This window comes from Dermacentor silvarum, chromosome 3, assembly GCF_013339745.2.
Source record: "Dermacentor silvarum isolate Dsil-2018 chromosome 3, BIME_Dsil_1.4, whole genome shotgun sequence".
NCBI classification, from domain to species: Eukaryota; Metazoa; Arthropoda; class Arachnida; order Ixodida; family Ixodidae; genus Dermacentor; species Dermacentor silvarum.
Window position 1 is genome coordinate 77,410,773 of NC_051156.1, and position 21,906 is coordinate 77,432,678.

At 46.7% G+C, this 21,906-nt stretch overlaps 1 protein-coding gene across 1 annotated transcript; it reads right to left on the reverse strand.

Moving 5' to 3' along the window:
• Nucleotides 1-365: 365 nt before the first annotated feature.
• LOC119444494 (lysosomal aspartic protease) lies at nucleotides 366-21,764 on the reverse strand (the record flags this gene model as incomplete). Its single annotated transcript, XM_037708887.2, has 5 exons — nucleotides 366-778; nucleotides 5,666-5,764; nucleotides 10,267-10,411; nucleotides 19,341-19,776; nucleotides 21,632-21,764. Coding segments are annotated over 5 exons (975 nt in total), but the record flags the coding sequence as incomplete, so codon positions are not given.
• Nucleotides 21,765-21,906: the final 142 nt, after the last annotated feature.

Consider the following 21,906-nt stretch of genomic DNA (forward strand, 5'->3'; position numbering starts at 1 on the left):
ACTTTGTTAAAGCTGAAGCATATGTCTCGTTTAGTCCATTTCCTTCTTGGTGAAGTTTAATTTGCTGGTCATTGATGCTTGTACATATTGACATAATTTCTGCCAGTCACGGCAAAATCTGATGTCGTTAGGAATATGGCATGCAGTTTTTCAGCTCCAAGTCTTGCTGCTCTTTTTTTTGGCATAGCTTCCTTCACTTGCCGCAGTAATGTAAAGTTAATATGTGCTGGGCCAATGTGTATACATTTCTGAACTCTTGCACGTCATCTATATGTTTAGTTCTCCCATTTCTGCCCAGAATGACGCAGTTTATTTGATTTCCAAGGTTTCTTTTACATTACTTGGAATTAAGCTGGGAAGGCAGCATTCTTCGCTCTTTGTTTGTCCTTCCTTGATTAGGCAACAAGTGAGAATACTGCTTCAGGTGGCGCAATCGTTGCTTTATATTGTTCTTCAAAGTAATAGCAGTTGCTGGTGCTTGGTTAACTTGAAACATGCTAAGTACTCATGGTTTGTCAGCAAGAGCTATGGTGTTACAATTTGTACGCACATCTTTTTGGAAACAGTAATATGATGAATGCCGAGTGTACTCAAAATCAGTAGCCAAGGTGCGCGTTCAGCGAGCCTCAGCGAAGCCTATACGGTCGTTGCCCCTGTCGAAAATGGTGTAGAAGCGACCGATGAACGAGTCTCCGAGGATCCACATGGGACCCATCGGTGGCGGGAAGTCCATGGCTTGGAATCCACTCAGGCACAGGGTTTTGTTGTCCTGTGGTAGCTGCGGCAGCAGATGGAGAAATGACAGTGATAGTTATGGATGCGACAACTGTGTCCATAAACAGATGCGAGTCATGTTGACCTACAAGGATTTCTCGAAATTCTCTCAATTTGGTCAGCGCGGTAAGGCAGCGCTAGAGCGGCGAAATATTGGGGCAAAGGCACTAGTGCGACATCCTGTACAATCCCAAAGCTAGTCGGCTGATGGCTTCGTAGAGCACAACTGTCATATAATGATAGTGAATCATTGTCAAGATTTCGGAGCAAGCCGAGACGATAAGATGTATGTAATTGACACTCCTACTCGCCTGCTAGGGTTACTCAACAGCTTTATGGATTGAAATGGCTTGTGTGGTTTAACCTTCCAAACTTCCCCAGTGGGCTGTGAAAGAGGCCGCATTAGAAAATTTCCAGATTAGCTTTGACCAGTCTAGGCATTGCAATCCACTCTGGTGCATGTCTTCTGCCTGTATGCATGACGTCACAGATGTTATCAAAGAGGACCATATGCTTCAGGTAAAGGAGATTTGCAAACCAACCATGAATTGTTCAACCATGACGAATCAACCATCAACCTAAATAATTTCTTTTTGTGAGTGTTTACTCGAGAGGGCGTTGCGTCATCGCCAGCAGTAATCCCTTTTTCCGTTAACTCAATGCCTGAAATAGTTATTGACGAAGCCGGTATCTTTTCCTTTCTAAGCAAACTTAAAACGACTTCAGCATCTGATAACCTTGAATTCAATAACAAGATACTAAAAAAATGTTTCTCAGGGCATTCATCGCATCTTATCTGCTCCCTTTACTCAGTACTTGTCGTCTGGTTTATTCACTGAAGACTGGCGAATCGCTTAAATAACACTGATCTTTAAATCTGGAGATCGTTCATCCCCACTTAATTATAGACCAATATCATTAACTAGCACCATTTGCAAACTTCTCGAACACGTAATTCACTCGCAGGTAATTGACAATCTGGAAGAGCATAACATTATTTTCAAGTACCAATATGGCTTTCGAAAGGGCTGCACGTGCGACACTCAACTTGACGGGTTCGTTCATGATTTACATTCTTCCGCTGACTCTGGCATACAAACTGACGCAATTTTTCTTAATTTTTTCAAAGCCTTTGACCGTGTGCCTCATCACAGGTTGTTAATCAAATTAACACAAGTTAATATTCATCCGCTTGTACTCGCATGGATTAAAGATTTCCTTTCAAGAAGAGTTCAATTCACATCCGTCAATAACAGTTCCTCATCCCTTGGGAAAGTGTACTCAGGCGTTCCTCAGGGCAGCGTCCTGGGCCCCTTGCTTTTTGAATTTTTATTAATGATTTGCCTAACACAGTTTCATCTCAAATCAGGCTCTTCGCGGACAATTGCGTGATCTATCGCAAAATATCGTGTAAAGAGGACGAACGGGCACTCCAGGCTGACCTGGACTGCGTAACCTCCTGGTGCTATAAATGGTTAATGTGCCTTAATACTTCAAAAACTAAGCTTACGTCCTTCACTAAACGCAGTAATCGCATTTCCACCTCGTACTTTTTAAATAACACTGCAGGTGAACTTAGTACTACTTACAAATACTTTGGTGTTTACCTTAGTTCAGACTTATCCTGGAATCATCACATCAACGTCATACTCGCATCTGCTAACCGCTCACTAGGTCTCTTAAAACATAACTTGAAGCATGCTCCATCGCACCTATGTAAACTTGCTTACATCACCCTACTACGGCCTAAAATCGAGTATGCATGTGTCATTTAGGACCCTTACCAAGCTTACTTAATCAACAACATCGAATCACGTCAAAACCGCGCAGTTCGCTTCATCTTTTCAGACTACTCCCGTCATTCTAGTGTCTCAGCATTGAAAATTAGTGCAGATCTGCCAGACTTGTTGCAATGGTTATCAGCTTCACGGTTATCACTGTTTCAAAAACTTTATCATCACCCATTGTTTCATGACGACTTCTTTTCTTCACCAGTTTGCATCCTTCCCAGACGTGACCATCCTTTCAAAGTGAAGCGTTTTGCGTGTCATACCTTGAACTATTCACAATCATTTATTGCACGTACAATCGTTGGCTGGAACGCACTGCCATCACACATTGCCACCGTCTTTGATTCTTTTAAATTTCATGAATTCATAATAACGGAAGTTGTGAAATGAAAATCAAACTATCGCTATTTCTGTTGTATAACTTCTGACACATTGTTCTTTCTTTGTTCGTTGTTGCTTCGTCCATGTCTATCTTTGTGTTATTTGGAGCTAATATTATTTTGTGATATTTGTGTTCGCTCATGCGTTCTTTCCGCATTTGACTTACCCCACCGTATAACATTTTTGTTGTATTGACCACCCCCTATGTAATACCCTCCTGCGCGAGAACCTTTAAGGGTATTTGGAATAAATAAATGAAAATAAATTGTGTTATTAAGCCCAACAGAGCTCAGAGTGGCACATTTCGCTACTCGTTCTTTCCGGATCTGAAAGAAATGTGAATGATCTACGCAATAATGTTGTTGTATTGAATAATGTCAATGAATGTGTCCCACATGAATGTTCTACGACATGTCTATGTGCTGCCGGTTTTTTCATGAATATGAAGGATATTATTCAGTTCTTTAAACTTTCTTTTGTCCTCCTTGCTATGACCCTCATTCAAGGGTTACAGTAGTGTAAATAAATAGATAAATAAATAACTTGTCACTCGATTTATTCTCACTAAGGCAATTCAAACTACGAAAAGCACAAGGCAGTCAAAATCCAAGCGAGCACGCACTCCGCTCTCACGGTTTCTTCCTTCGGTCTCGCCGCAGCGGCAGTACAGCGGCTCGCGTCTTCTTATTCCCTACAAAGTAAAACATTTACGAGACAGGCCTATCTAGTAACATTGATGTTAGGAGAGGGGAAAATGCACCGGCCAAGAAATGGCGGCTTTGGCAAAATGTGCTCAAAGTCTGTGTAAAGGGATAGCGAAAAAAAATTATTGCCGCCGAGATTTTTAACCAAACAACGTATGGGGCGCTGTAAGTGGTAAATACAGGCACTGTGTTTGGAAAGAAATAGACGGGAAATAAAGAGTTTAATGATTTTGTCATAAACGAGCGCACATAGTGGCCCGGTCCGAAACACAGAATGTAACGTAAACCCCACCGGACCCTGACGCCACGTCCTCCAAAATTTCTCCGTGCGACTTCGGAGGCCACGCTGCTGCGCTCGCTGTTTTTCCATCAACATCGCACGCCATCGCCCGCTCACTCGCATAGCCCGCGTCTGTTCTTAAACACTATAACGTTTGTACAGCTATTTTACGCGTAAAGACACTTGGCTTTTCTCGACGCATCCATTACGAAGAGCAAACGGGCAAGCCAAAGGAGACGCATCACTGAGACTGTCGGTGTGTGGTGACTGCCTGCGACTCTTGATCTCGCCAGTGGTTTAGCCACAGATTGAAATTTTTCGCAGAACAGGTGCAGTTTCGACGTAACCCTATTTTATTAGTTACTATTGTGTGTCAGAAATTAACTGTAGCCGTTTTTTATTTCGCTGCGAACGGTGATAGAAGCGAACCTCTCGGCCTGAGCGATCGGACCGGCGGGGAACAGGCCTATCGACGACGCCTGCTATGCGGCAGGCAACGTCACATGCAATCTGCGCTGTCCTTGGCTGCGGCTGTCCGATCACTCCCGCCATCGTACGACGATATTCAAGAAGTTTATCGTTAGTTCGCCATCCGATCCGACGCCGCATCCTGTGGGATTTTGTTGGAAATTGGTGGTGTGCTGTTGTTACGACAAGTCGGACGCCGGATCGTACGGTTACGGTGTGTCGTATTCACAATCGCCACTCGTAACATCACTTTCGTTAGCACTTAGCATACTTATGTGGTCACAAGTGCGACCAACTAGAACACTTAAGCGCGATTTTTTCCCAGTTTGTGTTGCACGACTCACCTTTACGATGTCCTTTCTCTCTTCCTTTATTCTTTATCCTCCCCTTTTTTCCCAATGCGGGTAGCAAGCCGGATACTTCCATCTGGTTAACCTCCCTGCCTTTTTGTGTATCCCCCCTCTCTCTATATATCTGCGCTCACAAAGCACAGCACAAGGCGAGCGAACATCAGCCAAGCTATGTGTAATGCTAGCCACCCGCTTCTACGCTGCTGCTCGTGACGTCACAGGCGTGAAAGCGTGACGTCACGCCCATCGGCGCACAGCCAACGCCACCTAGATAACACAACGCCTGTGCACTATCATTTACGACGTCATGCTACTATGCCCGAAATTTCCATTACCAAGGCTGTCATCATGACAGCGGTGGCGTCAAAATCGCCGCGGCTTCATCATCATCATCAGCCTATATTTATGTCCACTGCAGGACGAAGGCCTCTCCCTGCGATCTTCAATGACCACTGTCTTGCGCTAGCTGATTCCAACTTGCACCTGCAAATTTGCAAGCTTCATCAGCCCACCTATAGTTTTCTGTCGTCCTCGATTGCGCTTCCCTTCTCTTGGTATGCCCATTCTGTAACTGTAACTGTCCACCGGTTATCCATCCTCCACATTTCATGCCCGCGGCTTACTCGGCAGCATCGCCATTAGATTCTATGGCAGTCGGGCCAGGTAGCATGACATCATGGATCAGAGTGCACAGCCTTGTGGTGTCTAGATGGCGCTGGCACAGCCCCGCACGGTGTGACTTGCTCTGAAACCTCTGAAAATGGGGGCTACTCTTAAAAAATACGTGATATAATCACTGTGTATCGGAATAAACACATGTTCTGAGTGCCAATTCCGAGGCGTTCTTCATTTTACTTTCTTCACATTTTTGTTCAGTGTCAAAATAAAAAAAGATATCTGTGGGGTGGCAGTACTTACCTTCAGCATGTAATCCTCAGCGTTCAGCACGAAATCTCGCTTCTGAATGCGGAAAGAAATCTTCGGCAAACTGGGGATGGAGTCGCAGCTTACGGCGTACTGCAGTGATGAAATAAACATTATAAGTATATTTTCGGGACAGTGTAAATGTCACCAACTTCAATTAACAATGGTTTTACAATGCGCAATAAATAAGTACACATGACATAAAGAAACGAAAGCCTCAGATATTAGACGAGTAAAAACTATATTACGAGTATATCTCTGAGTTAATTATCCTGGAAAAAAACTAGGAAATATAATTATTTTCAGATTCTTATGTTAGAATCCCATGCTCGCAAGTCTGCAGAAAAGGAGCTATCATCTGTTCAGCAGAATAAGTAACAAACAATGAACCTCACTTGCAGGCAGTCATTGTCTATCTACACAGTGAGCGAAAAAGCCTTCAACGGGAAATGAAGGCGTTCGCGTTAGAAGTACTGCTGGTGCAATGATTCGTGCTGAAATGTTGACTGGTGATTTCAAAGTCAACGAGGCGTTAGAGGTTAAAAAATGCAAAGAAAACGCCCTCCGCATATCATTAGATTGCGACACGACCTGGGCGTTACAAATATGGGAAAGAGCTATGCCACAAAGCGAACCACTCGCATTTCGGCCAGCTACAAAGAACGTGTGGTACCATTATATATGGCATAGGCGTCTTTCGGCACTACAGATATTTGTGCGCTTGCGATATGTTGTCTTCCTTGCACAGATAAAAAATTGTGACACAGCGACTCGCAGACGGCTGTCTGAGCTTTCGCCAAGAGCACCGTTTCGGAGCAGGTCCTCCGCATTCTGAGGGACAGCGACATCAAGTCAGACACGATCATCTGGTTCCCCGCACACAGGGGGCAGATCGAGGGCGCCCCGCCCAACCTCAACGATTCGGCCCACAGAGCTGCGCGAGGAGTCGTTGACCGCGTAGCTACCGGGTGGCGCGGCGCGGAGGTTATGGGCAATCGGGACCCTCCCTCCTCATATAACGAACTTACCAAACATTTTTACATGGAACGGAGACGATATCCTCCGCCACATAGGAAACTAGGCAGACCACAAACGTTAACACACAGATTACTCCAGTTCGGGGCATACCCTAACCCCGCACTGTTACACAGAATCTGTCCAGAGATACAATCGACCAATGTTTGCGAGCTATGCTCAGCCCTAGCTGACTTGGAACATATGCTCTGGCGGTGCCCCGCGTTACGCGACGGTGTCACGTCATCCAAATGGGAGGCTTCCCTAAGCAGCCCCGATCTTGAAGCGCAGCTATGGGCTGTCCATCGGGCCCGCGACGCAGCAGAGAGGCTCGGCCTTTCTGTACCGACGTGGTAGCGGCCCGCTACGGGCTGACGCGCATTCCGAGGGACCGTAATAATCTTTTATCTTACCATACAGTGACGAAAAAGGTTATAGCTAAATTGATCGCGATAAAACAAAGCCATACCGATAAAAAATTATAGTCACAAGAGTCATAGTCATGGTTTGTCTTGAATTTGGGGCGCTACAACGTAAAATGATTCCGAATTGTTTTTAATCTCATTTCTGCAATCAGCCTCCACGATTAGTCAAAACATTTTCGAGCCACTCCCAACTTCGCCTGTCTGTCATGCGACGTCACGAAAATCGCGACAGCTCCCCATAGGATATAACGTGTACACAATGATTATGCATGATTAAACCACACAAAAGAAAAACAATCATTCCTGATTCGACGCCTTTTTACCATTAGCCCTCTGCTATTGGTCCAATGTTTTCTGGCTACGCCCCATTGGAATGTCTGTCACGCGACCTCACATAACCGGGAAAACTAACCACGTCAAAGTGACGTGTACGCGAAAAAAAATGCATTAATATGCCGAACAAAACCGAAAATTTTTCTGAATAGGCACAGACTGCCCCATTCCGAAAGAAATAGAAAATGGCTTCCCGCCGATCGCTCAGGCCCAAGGCAAGGTTTGCGCGTCGAACACGATAACATTAAAGCCCCTATATATAAAAAGTAGCGCCATCCACTTCCCTCCTCCTCCGTTCCACTATCGCGCTCGGCGCGACCAGCGCGATGGAGGCGCGATATCGACAGTGGCGCCGCCTGCGTCAGGCCTGCCGTGGCAGACGACAGCTAACGCACTACCACACGAAATCCGAGTAAAAGTTCGATCGCGCACTGCGCAGAAGTTTTTGAGGCGCGATTTTGCTTCGTCAGCCAGTAACTGGCCTTAATAATGCCGTTTTGGAAGTAGCAACGCGACGATGCGAGACGGCGCAAATACGAAGTGTGCAGCAAGCGTTTGCGCACGCCGGATGGTAAACAAAAAAAGCCTTTTGCCCTCGCCTTGTCGGTTGCGGCAACTTAAGGCGCAGCAGCATGCCATCACAACGAAGTTCTTGTCCCCAACACGTTTGATCTGTTTGTGCGTACAGCACTTTCGTCGCACAGGCCCGAGAATGGCAGTCGGAACGCGCTGGAAAGAAAAAATATACAAAAGCGCAACGCGTGCTTCCACGTGACACGGATTGGCCAATGGGGGAGCGGAGGAGGCTGGGGCGACAGGAGGCGGCAAGTAGGAAACGCGGGGTGAGCGCGTTGGCGGCAAGATCTAAGAATGGCGCTACTTTTAACACGAAAGTGTTTTATGCCGGGGTCCACCAAGACTTCACTGACGTATTTCCGTCACGGAAATACGTCAGCTTACAATGTACACGAACGTAATACAAAGAAAGAAACCAGAAGAAAAAGTTCCACAAACATGCAAAATTTCGAAATCGAACCCACGACCTCTCGGTCCGCGACGATAGATCGCCGAGCGTTTAACCCATTGCGCCACAAACGCATTTGCAGACAGCTACACAGACGCGCCTTATATATCTAACACTCCTCCGTGTACCCGCGCTCTTGCTCGGGGCGGTGCCGCCGCCTACGAGCAGAAAAGAGAAGTACTGCATTATGACACTAACGCGCACCGACAGTGAACGCTTCGGTGGTCTCAGCACTACGACGCCTCGATGCCAGCATTCGAAGGGACGCTGGCATCAAGAAGCACTACCAACGCCACCTAGGTGGCGTTCACCGTACTCAGCACAGCGGAGCGTGGCCTCCTCAATTAGCTCTGAAAATGTTTCTGAAGTTGATCGCGGAGGCTGCAATTACGACGCGCTGTACGCGCTGATTTGACTCGGTGACGATTCAGTTACGTGCTTTGTCTTGCGCGTTGTATTAGTGTGTCAGTTACGTGCTTCGTCTTTCGCGTTGTGCTAGCGTGTGCAGCGTAGTGCAGCTTCCATATGCACGACGGTTGCTCATGGTCATCGACGTTGGTAGTCGTGATGGAGGAGACGTGCCACCAGGCGTCAGCGTGGGTGCATCAACGCCTAAGGGCGCTTTAGCCACAAAACACCAATAGACATTATATATCAATGTGCAATAAACATTACACTACTTCTGTGAAGACACGTTTCACTTTCGTGTTCTATACCGATTCCTATATAAGAGGGATCAACCCATTTTTATATATAGGGGCTTTAGATAACATCGGCTACTGCACTATGACAATAGTTTTCAAGGAGGCGCGTTTTAGATTTAACCATAACTACAAAAGTGTGCCGAATTGGGTTGGTTCGTGCATTCTTAGAAGGGAATCGAACATCGCTTCAGACAGGACAAAGTCAAGACGATTGACACAGCGCTGTGTCTGAGCCTTGACTCGCTTCACCCGTTCGACATGGCGGCATCTGCAAATATCTATTAGTATCACTCAGTGCAGGCTTCGTGCAGGACGAGTACACAGCATTCCCTGCATTCGTACAGCGGTCGTGCAGGAAGGATACCGTGTCGATTCCGCACAAGCAGGAACTGGCACTCAACTGGCGGGAGCTATACCGTATAGACTCGCATAAGGGCCGCATTTTTCTAACAATTTTGACATGGTGCGGCCCTTATACGAGTCTATACGGTTGTTCACAAAGTGCAGTGTGAATCGAATGGACCTGGTGTTTCGGGCTATCCTGCTATCGACGGTGCATGCGCTACCCGCGCGTCAGAGGAATAGAAGGGCCCCGGAGACGCGCACGGCTTGCGGCTCCAAAAGCGACGAAACCGAGTGGACGTACTGCCAAGCCCCATTACGTCGGCCCTGCCGGAGCAAGTACAGTGTTACGGCTTCCACTGCTGGCCTGAGTGTTGTGCGCACGCGTTAGCTTTCCATTTATGAGTAACTGCGCGTACCGCACCAAGGTGCGTACATTAGTCTTAGTGGAACGGAGAGGAAACTCCAAGCTAAGGTTATGTATCTTATCTTTGGACGATGACAAACGCGGATGGGTTTCCTTCTCTCCATTCTCGTGCATCATCGAGGTGCGGCGCCTGCCACGCAGATGGCGTGCCATCATGCCAGCGTTGTGAGAGGTCCTCATTCCAACGCTCAATGTTGACATCCCTTTCAAAGCTTCCCCTTCGTGCAAAACTGACAGAGTTATATCATTGCCAGTAGGTACATGCTCGTGAAGGACTTTACAGACGCAGATCTCTATGATAGACATCGTTTAAAACGAAGATTTACCCGTCCAGACGAGTCTTGCTTGGCCCCAAAGATCTTGTGCAGCTTGCGGATTTCGACCGATGGCCCAGCGATCAAGGCAGTGCCGGTGTCAGCCATGGCTTCGCAGCCACCTTGGCAGAAAGTCACATTGTTGGGCAGTATCACTCTGGAAATAATAAACGAGAAGAAAGGGAACCGAGGGGCCCGATTTTTAATAACCATATCATAAGAAGCGAAAAAACAATAACACAAAGGACAACATAGGGGAAATTACTTGTACTTATTAATTGAATTAAAGAAATGATAAATTAATGGAAAATGAAAATGGATGAAAAAAACTACTGTCCGCAGGTGGGGAACGCACCCACGGCTTCGCATTACGCGTACGATGCACTCACCATTGAGCTACCGCGGAGCCGTTTTCCCATCCACTTTCTGGGATATTTGTTTTACAGCTAGAACTAACCCTGGGAGTGTTAGCCAGCGCCACCACTCACAAACCATAACCATATGGTTTGTGAGTGGTGGCGCTGGTTAACGCTCCCAGGTTTGGTTCTAGTTGTAAAAATATTAATACCCCAGAAAGTGGATGGGAAAACGGCTCGGCGGTAGCTCAATGGTGAGAGCATCGCACGCGTAATGCGAAGACGTGGGTTCGTTCCCCAGCTGCGGACAGTTGTTTTTTCATCCATTTTCATTTTCCATTAATTTATCATTTCTTTAATTCAATTATTAGGTACAAGTAATTTCCCCTATGTTCTCCTTGGTGTTATTGTTTGTTGGCTTCTTATGACCTGGAAATAATAGTAACCTTTAGCAGTGGTATCAGTAAGAACGATGCCGACTTTGAAAAATAAAGGAAACCAATGTAAGACTTCTAGAGCTTCTCATGGAGGGTACACTGCACATTGGAAACAATCATCTAGTATGCTGGGCCCGTATTCTGTAACGCTTTGGTTTTCGAAGAATTAGGTTTGGCGGCGGCGTCACATTGGGGCGGTCCGTTGACGTAATCAAAACGAGTGGAAGGACAGAGGCCAATCGGCACGCATGTTTTTTGTGGAAGTGAACGTCACAAACCGAGAGAAAATCTAGCAAATCACGAACGCTTCTTGGTAAATAAAAAAATGTCACAGTTTCGCCCTAAGGGTGAAGCGACGAATGCGATAGCAACACAGCAATGTCATACGAAGTAAGGTGAGCGGCTTTGGTAGCAATATGAATTGTAGTAAAGATGAGCTGATTAAGTAAGCAGGTGTGCTGCGGTGTAAGTAGACCGACATGAAGAGAGACTCGATGACCACGAGAAGACGCGTGTGAAACGGTCGTGTTGATGAGAAGCGCTTCCCATGGGCAGTGCGTGCGAAGGGACACACCTGTAGCGCTGCACTGCCGTTCCGGGCAGCATTGCATGTGTAGCGTGCGTTGGAAAATGTCGCCCGACTAGTACTAACTGAATGAACGACCGTGGTGTGAGCGCGCACAAACACAAATAGATCACACTGAATGACTGCAGACAACGACTCTCAAAACGCTGGCAGCAAGCATACGCCGCAGCGGGCGAAGGTACGTGTGGTCTATCGCTTCAACGGAAACTGAGCGGCGAATACACGGCGCATAAAGGTCAGAGCCGTGTGGAGATAAGAGACGGTTCGGACGAGCGACGAGCGCAGTTGTTGGCAGAGTAGTAGTGCCCCCCCCGCTCCCTCCGGCGCTGGCTTCCTGCTTCCTTGCTTGCGCGTGGGAGATGAGTGCGTTCGCTCTCCGTCATAGCGCGCGTCCCCGCACGCTTCCGCTCGGGCATACGGCGCGCGGCGAAGATTTTATCTATACGGAAGCTCACGGCGACGGCGACGGCGACGACGACGGCGACGGCGACAACGACGGCGACGCCGACGGCAGAAATCCGGTTGAAGTGTCCATATAATTGCTATCGCAATAAAAATAATTTGTCAGTGGAATTGATGAAGTTTATATTTTTAATTATAAAACGTGTGTGAGTTTTACTGGTGGGGAGTGACTGCTTACTTCGGTTGACCAACTTATGCCGCTAGGTGGGGCGTCGTACGCTAACTTGGCGTTGCGGTCCCAACACACACTCAAGCGCCTCGCGCACGCGGAGCACCGTCTCTTTCGAAAGTCGGAATTGTCGCCTGAATTCCTCGTCATCTCAAAGGTGTCTTGTCGATGTCGAGGCCGTCGCTGTCTCTCACGGAGGCTCGCTAAATGCACGAGAACAGGCGCCAAAGGCACCGCACACGCCGCCATTTTGCTCTGAGTGCCGCGATCTCGCCCGTGCACACGGTTCTGCACACATCACACCGCGCTTCGGATCACACCGAAGCAACGCGCGCGGCTTCGCTTCGTATCAGACGACGAATTCGGTTTCCGCGTGATTGACATGTGCGTGACGTCATCAAAAAATGCGTTCGCGCCCTGAGGCGATGGCGTCACCCAGGCGGCGACCAATAGCTTCACGCAAACCGATTTCTTCGAAAACCGAAGCGTTTACACAATACGGCCCCTGGTGAATTATGTGTTTATTTTATCCTTAAACTGAAAGCAAATTTTACCATGGGCACGTGAGTGCTCGTATGGTGCATGGATGCCGAAACTTGCGTACGTCTGTGCCTTTTTACAATGGGTAATTCTTGCCAAAAAATTATCGTGTTAGAGGTGAATGATGTTAAGAACTTTTGTAATATATAATTGCAATGCCTAGAAAAGTTCGACCAACTGAGCATAGCGTTGTTTCATATCGGGCGCATTTCCCAAATACTTTTTGCTTTGTTTGCTCTTTAGCCTCCTCCTCAGTCGTTTGTCACCCAATTGGGTACCTTGTTTTTATGCAATTTCAGAACTGAGAAGCCATAATGTAACATATTATTCACGAATATAAACTCATATGCACGACACACATTATGGAAGGAATTTACGGCCCATTATTTCCGTAAGCTTTCACCAATCTAGGTCTGACAGATCTGTTGTGAAAGACAATTTAAACCATCCGTGAAGTTTGTTTCGAATACCGCGAGTAGACACGAAAATCTCGGATTCAGCATCCAATATGAGAGCCTACCAAATGGTGGTAAATCATCTCTGTTTGGGCAATAAAAATAGTTCTTGCTGCAAGAACAAACGGCAGACGGCTACGTTCTCCGCTTTCATTGAGATGCTGCCTTCCGAATCTAATTGGGGTAATTAAAATTGCATTTTTCGCGTTCGTAACATACCAATCGGTATTACGAACCAACTTTTAAAAAATGCCGGCAGATCCCACGCCTCATAGAAATCGATGTTATGTGAAGCAGTGTGTCTGGAGCCTACCAGTGTTAACGAAACGGCCATGAGAGCACCAAGACGTAGGCAGCTGTTTCATGACCTACATGACAATCATGTGATGATATTCATGGTATGACCCATAATTTATGTTCGTCATGCACTGTTGTCATACTATGCCAATTTTGGTACCTACTAAGTTAACAAAACGGCCACGATACCACCAAGACGTAGGCAGCTGTTTCGTGACCTACATGACACTATGTCATGACATTTATGGCATCACCTATCGTTTGTGTTCGTCAGACACTCTTGTCATACGATGCCAATTTTGGTAAATACCAAGAGTATGTCCCTGACTCTTGGAAATCAGCACGTGTGATACCTATATTGAAGCCTGGTAAAACTCCCCTATCTCTTGAGTCTTTTCGTCCTGTGAGCCTGACGAGCGGTCTGTGCAAGGTCATGGAGAAAATGTTTGACACTAGGCTGCAATGGTGGTGCGAGCAAACAGAAGTACTTCCAGATCACATGACATGATTTCGAAGGCGGCGATGCGCCATGGATTCAATTTTGGATATCGTCACCTATGTTGAACATGAACGAGCTATGGGAAATGTCACAATAACGGTTTTTTAGACATTAAGCGAGCCTTCGACACAGTCAGTCATGCTCATATATTGTGTGGTCTGCTAGAACTGGGAGTCTCTGGGAGGACGCTACGGTGAATATCCAACTTCTTGAATGGCAGATCAATATTTATCAAACAAGCGAAGGAAAAAGTTCCTCTCATAATCTTATTCAAGGAGTCCCACAACGCAGTGTCTTAAGCCCGTTTCTCTTTAATTGTGTAATGGCGGATTTACCACGGAGACTTCCACCTGCACTACACTACTCTATATATGCGGATGATTTTTGTATTTGGGCCTCTGGTTCATGTGCTAGCCTTGTTCAAACAACTTTGCAGGAAGGCCTAAACATTGTGGACAAATTCTTAAAAGAAAGAGGAATGCAGCTGTCTTACAGTAAGACGGCTGTGCTACCCTTTACCAGAGGATGTCTAAAAGACTTTCAGCTGTGCCTTGAGTGACAACGTCTAGACATAGTAAAACAACATAAATTTCTGGGGGTTATACTAGACAGACAACTTTCTTGGAATGCTCACATTAAAGCACTCGAAGAACAAATAAGCTCAACAATAAATGTTCTTCGCCGCGTAGCAGGCACGACACGGGGAGGGTCGGTTTCTTCTCTACTGAAAGTGCATAATGCACTTAAAAGGCAAAGAATAGCTTATTCTTCACCTGTTCTGCATCGAATCTCCCGTTCATCTGAAGAGCGACTTCAACGGTTAATAGCTAGGAGCCTTAGAGTATGGTTAGGTGTTCCCCGAGCAACCTCAAGTTCCTTAGTAATTGCAGAGGCACGTCCTCCTCCATTCCCAATTATGAGGACGGTTGAAACCTGTCGACGCTACTTTCGCGTTTCAGTGCAGCACAAACGGCACCCGCTAATTACACTTATTGAGGGAGACAGGGCGAACTTCAATACTGTGAGTCAGGCTGCAAGAAAGATTTACTACCACACAACGAATTTTGGATCTCAAATATTTCCTACCCTCCATGACGACTTGTCGCCCCAAAAATTGAACTTTCGGTTGACGGAATTATTCGCAAACGAGACATGTTTATGCTGGCAGCCCAACAATTGGCGCTGTACCAGATATACCTTCGCTACCCTGGATATATTCAAGCGTATGCAGACGGTTCTTCATAAACAAATTCTTCTACAGCTGCCTTTGTCATTCCAGAATGGAACCGAATACAGACGTTTAAATTTTCTCACACGACATCATCAACTACAGCAGAGCTTTTTGCTATATTGTCTGTGTTACGATACATAAATTCAACGCAAAAAGGGAACCAATGGGTCATCCTATGTGACTCACAAGCAGCTTTGTCGTCACTTCGTGGTGGCATCAGCAATTCCCAAAACATGGCGTTAGTTTATGAGACACTAAAGGAGCTCACAAAAGCAAGTGAAAAAACTCATACAATAATGTTCCAGTGGATACCTGGGCACTGCAATATCCCTGCGAATGTTGCAGCAGACATGGCTGCTAGACAAACGCATATTAATACCGACACACACGGTCTCCCTCTAACACAAGGAGAATTGCGACACATACTAAGACAGATCTCAGTCCGTGGTTGCAAAGCGAAATGGTTTGATCAGAACTCGAAATCTCCAGATTTATTTCACATTGACCCTGCACTTCAATTCAAAATCCTGTCCACATTAAATACAACCAGAGCCTTCGAAACACTCATTCACCGTCTGCGGCTCGGTACCGCGTACACAAAACATTTTCTACAAAATCAAGAGCTGATAGTCTGGAATGTACTTGTGGCCACGCGGATGAGGATGTGCAGCATCTTTTGTTAGAATGTCCGCGACACGATACACACAGACAACGTTTAGCACGTTATTTAGAGACATTAGACCGCAGGCCCTTCAGCCTCAGGAAGATAGTAGGTCCTTGACGAACATATTCGTTGCAAAGACGAGCGTTAATGGCCCTCCAAAGATTTCTAGAAGCGAGCAATATTCTCGGAAACTATTGAAAAGAAGTGTTTATATGTGATAAACTCACTCTATGGTCAATTCGACACCTGGGTTGATGTAGTTCCCTTTGAATCGAATCCATGCTATCTTATGTGCCGTGATTTTAGTATAATTACGTGACCGGACATTGTGTTAGTGCAGCTATGTGACTGACTTTGTGTGCCCTTTTTCCGAGTGGACTTTCAATTTTAGTGTGACATTAGTGTACTTAATGCGCCTTTATGACTGAACTTTGTGTTGCTGTGTTTATGAGTTGACTTTCAGTATTAGTGTGGTATTAGTGCACTTCTGTGACTGGACATTGTGTTATTGTGATTTGGAGTTGACATTTAATTTTAATGCGTGTACGTTCATTCTATTTTTTTCTTAGATTTTTCTTTCATACCTCTATGTGAAAAGGAGTAGCCGGCGCCAATTAAAGGCGCCAAAATTTCTAAATACCATATAGTAAAAAAAACAAGTTAACGAAACGACTATGAAAGCACCAAGACGTAGGCGACTAGATAGATACTGTCAAAGTGGCAAAAGTGCGTCAAGAGATGCTTCGTATTTATAAAACAATTCTGTGCCTGAGTTGTCTTCAGGTCTGAGGACTTAAGAAAGCAAAACCACACGCACACATGGATGCACACACACACAAACACAAACGCTCACACACACACACACACACTTGCATGCATACGTACGCACACAGACACAATCGCACACGCACACACATACACACGCACACGCACACACATGTACATACACGTACGAAATAAACGCTCACAGACGCACGCACACGCACAGGCACACACACATATGCCCAGACAAACTCGCACGCACACACAGGCACGCTCACACATACACGCGCAAGCACGCGCACACGCAAACACGCGTACACAGACACACACACGCACACATACGCGCACACAAACGCGCGCGCGGAGGTTAAGCGACTGTGCGAGCGTAACTCTGGAATGGTTGTAGACTTGGTGTACATTTTAGGAAACAATTGTTATCCCACTTTCCTTTCTGTTTATAGTTTATATATAGGCTCATATAATAATAATAATAATAATAATAATAATAATAATAATAATAATAATAATAATGCGAATTGACCTTGTCAATGCGACATTTGGCCTTACGTGTGGGTGAAAGGGCACGCACAATACAATAGCACGCAAACGCTCACACCCGACTCTTGCATTACGGTTGGTGTAATTGAGCAACACGAGAACAAGGTGAGAGCAGGAGCCAACGTTTCGACAAGTGGACTTATCTTCTTCAAGGCAACTTATGCTCTCCTCGGCACAGTATATATAATATAAATTAAAAGCACAATTACACAGTTGATGTAATTGTGCTTTTAATGCTAAGCATTGTTTGCCTCAGCTTCACATTTCGGCGGTAGCTGTGGCCTGTCCCGCTTCCTGAGGGCTCCGCGTGGGCGCACGCGCTTGCCATCATGGACAATGGAAAGCGCCGCACGTCACGCGGAGCTTGGTTCCCCGCAACACCATCAGATGGCGTAGCCCTCCGCCCAATGAGAGAAACTGATACAGCGTACTGGATGCAAAGGATGGAAACAAGAACGACCACGGTGACATACAAGATGGCAAGATAGAAACTCTAAGGGAAAATCTCTACGATAACTCAAAGTGCAGTGCCTTGCTATTTGAGGCTCGAGCTGGTTGCCTAAGGGCAAATACATACCGGAACAAATATTCGCAACAAGATGATGCGTGTGTATGCTTCAGCAAACATACGGTCACCATTCAACAAGTCCTAATTGAATGCGGAGGTATTCACCCAGTAAGACCCGTAGGTAACGTGCACTTTCCAGAAGCGCTTGAGTTTAAAGGGGACGGAAACATCAGATAAGATACGCTTCGAGTATTGGTGGAAAAAAAAAGCAGGGAAGAGGCTGATACGACCCGATTCATTACAGGCATAGGTAGCTGTTCAAGATAGAGTAGTTTTCACCGAGGCATTATTAAAAAAGAAGAATAAGGAGCTGTATACAGAAAATGCTAGAATGAAAGACATGTACAGTATACCTGATTAAATCAAGCAGGCTACGTGACTCTTTGTCACTGCTACATGTTGAAGAAGACGCGAATAAATCATCATCATCATGATCATCATCTAAGGTCTCCTGATAAAAAAAAGTTGTCGCAGTTTCACCTGAAAGGCGAAGCATCAATTGCGATAGCAAACTTGTAGAGAGCTATACGGAGTAATGGTATTAGCTTTATCAGCTGTATAAACTTGGACATGCAGCAGCATCGGCAACACGCAGAACTGTTGTCGACTCCATCGGCGTTTTGCCCGCGTTCGCTCAAAATGCGTGCGGCGTTGGTGACTGTTGCGGGAGCCTCTGATATAAATAGGCACTGCGTGCCGCAGCTAAACGTCGCCTCCCTTCCCTCTCCTCCCCCACGGCATCTCGCTCGTCGGAAGAAGGCGCGTTTGCTCTACATACATGGTGATTGTGAAGGAGAACAGAGACGCCTACTTCTGCAGCCTTTAAGCGAGCACGGCGCAGAACGCGCGTTTGTTCTCCGCCGTGCGTTCACTCCCCGTGAAAGACGCGCCCCTCGCGCCCTTTCACTCGCACATACAGCGTTCGGCGCGCGGCGACGATTTCTTCTCCAAATGACGTCATACGGAACCTCACGGCGACGGTGACGGCGACGCCGACGGCAGAAATCTGCTTTTGAGTGTCCATATAATTGCTATCGCAATAAAAATCAATCTAGCGACCATAACGATGTCGGAACATCGCGCCGAATATGTTTGTTTCATATGGTGCTCCCACGTCGGCGGCTATCGGGCGTTAAGCGCGAGTCGCGCTTTCGCTCTCTAAAAATGCTACAGGCCTTCAAAAGCCTTCGTAAAAGGGGAAGAAAGGACGCGCTCGGCAAGTGATGACACGCCACGCCACCAAGACGGCCGCCGAACGAGAACGTCGCCTCGAAGAAATGTGGGGCGCCGGCAATTGGCGGCACCATTCCTCGCCAACCGACATCGCGATGATAAAGGTGCCTTAGCAAAGCTAGCACAACAGGAGCCATAGAAGCCTTAACAACCTGCGTTGGTCAGCGAAGAATGCGATAGTGCAGTATAAACAGCAAACCTAACCAAGCAAGTTTCGTTGCTCCTTGTTCACTCAGAAAAACAAATATTAAAACTGCAAGAAGCCTCACCCGTCCATGTGGAACTGCCAGTAACCCTTATTGGTAACTGGCGCGTAGGTGATGTCTCCTGTGTAGTGGTCTTGATCGATGCCTCCGAAGACCACATCACCACCGTTAGTGCCACTGGCGTCGCGGTTCAGGTAGAAAGAGAATACGGGCTCCATGCCCAGCGCCATCATGTGGTCGAATACAGGCCGCACGTCATGCGGCCTGCCGTGCGGACAGCAAAGGCCCAGGACGCCGTCGAACATGCTGCCGTCGAAGGAGGCGCCCTGCCCCTGCGTGATTTCACCGAACGTTTGGCCCTCGAAACGCACGCCGCCGATGCCAAAGGTATCGGTGCTTAGCTCGCCCTTGACATAGCCGGTTCCGTACTCGATCTCGAATGGAGTGCCGTCCTTGACGTAAGTCGTCGACTTGTTGCTGTAGTACCTGTTGCGCTCGCCTGCGTAAATTGCACGTATAGATGGGCAAGAACACGTTAGTGGCCCAGTAAACGAAATGACGCAGTCTGTCACGATTCCTCACAGCTAATACAGCGGCTGCAGTTCTTGCCGTTGTGGTAGAATGCGTTCCAGCGATTTACTTGAATGTAGAAGAATAAATTACGGCAGAACTCATCTCGAGATTACTGTCGATTGTATTGCGAATACCATTCGAGCAATGTAGTGACAGACAGTATTCCTGAAGTGACGCTTATTAAACACGTATACTGGTAATTCTGAAACTTACATTGCTTCGGATATATGCCACATGCTCCAATATCGTCCCACTTTGCTATGGTACTCACTTGCCAAGGGCCCGCACGAACATAGCGGCATGACGGTGAGGGTATGACAACGGATGCATGACAGCATCTGTCTGACGGCCATGCAATGACGACGACGGCATGATAACGTCGGAGTAATCAAGATTGAATGAGGACAGCAAGATCACGATGGAATGACGAACAAGAAATGACGTCGATGGATCGACGAAGGTGGTAAGACGACCACGGGATGACAAGGGGGTTACTTTACTGAAGTGATGACGAAGGTGAAACGACAGCGTGACGACGATGACATGATGACGATGACTGTGGCGATGATGGCTCACGACGATGGCATGGCGAAAGTAGGATGACGAAGTTACCGTGACGACGATTTAATGATCGTGACGGCGTTACGACAACGGTATGATCACGAATGCATGACGACGACCGTATACGACGATGGCGTGACAACAGCATGAGAACAATAGGATAATGACAATGGCGTTACGATTACTTTATCATGAAACCTCTATGACGACGAAAACCTCCGCCATGAAACCACTATAACAACACGCCGTGCTCACTAAGGTTTCGAAGACAGATCGGCTTCGCAAGTGGCAGGTCAAATACTGAGGGTAAAAAGATGCGTGTAAACGTTTCGCGGCAAGTGCCGCTGCTGCTAGCCGGTGTTGTCTTCATGGTGCCAGCGAAATCTGCTGTATACATTTTTGAAGGGACTTGTTACAGCGTGCAGCCGCAACCTAATTTAAATTTCTAGAAGAAATGGTGGCCTAGCGTGCGGCTCGCTTTACGTGAATAATTGGTTTTCCGTACAGAAAGCTACGATTCGATTTGAGAGCGCTAGTGGCGGGTTTTATGGAGCCCTTTAATAATAAAGCACCATAGAAATGACACAATAAAGACTCCTGTAGACCGGATAGATATCAGCTGAAAGATAGCGCTTGTTTACTGTGTGTTCTATGTCGCTCGTTCAATTGCCGTGTGGCGTTAAGCGCTGTGAGTACCGATTCCCGTCACTCAAACTTACTGCTCGGAATAAAATGCTAGTATAGTGGCAACGATGGAACAAAAAATGCTAGGCCTAACGTTAAGATACAGGAAGAGAGTGGTGTGGCATCAGAGAACAAACAGGAATAACCGATATTCTAGTGGACATTAAGCGAAAAAAATGGAGCTGGGCAGGCCATGCAATGCGTAGAATGGATAACTGGGGGGCCATTAGAGTTACAGAATGGATACCAAGAGAATGGAAGCGCAGTCGAGAACGGCAGACAACTAGTTGGGGTGATGAAGTTAGAAAATATGCAGATGCAAGTTGGAATCAGCTTGCGCAATACTGAGTTAATTGGAGAACACAGGGAGTGGCCTTCGTCCTGCAGTGGACATAAATATAGCCTGATGATGATGATGATTATAGTGGCAACCTATGCCTAGCAGCATCGTTTTCTTTACTTACACCACAATCACTCACAACAGCCAAAATGTTGCCACATTTGGTTTTAAGACACAACAAAATTAGTTTGCTCACGGCAGGCATCGCTGCTCTCTGGGCAGCTGCTCGAGGGAACCCAAAATCTGGATGAGCCCGTGTCGAAGGTGACTGAGAAAACTTGAGGCGGCGTGCCCAGTGTGATGTTTCCGTAGTACTGGGCCTGCAGATGATTTGCGATGAATCATGTTAGACAGAGCTGAGTGACAAGAGTTTAGCGATTACGTCCGCGAAAAATTATCACCGTTTCACGCTGGGGCCGGAAATGCGAGAACAGCAGCGCTGGAAGTCGGATCTTGTGGCATGATCAGCCC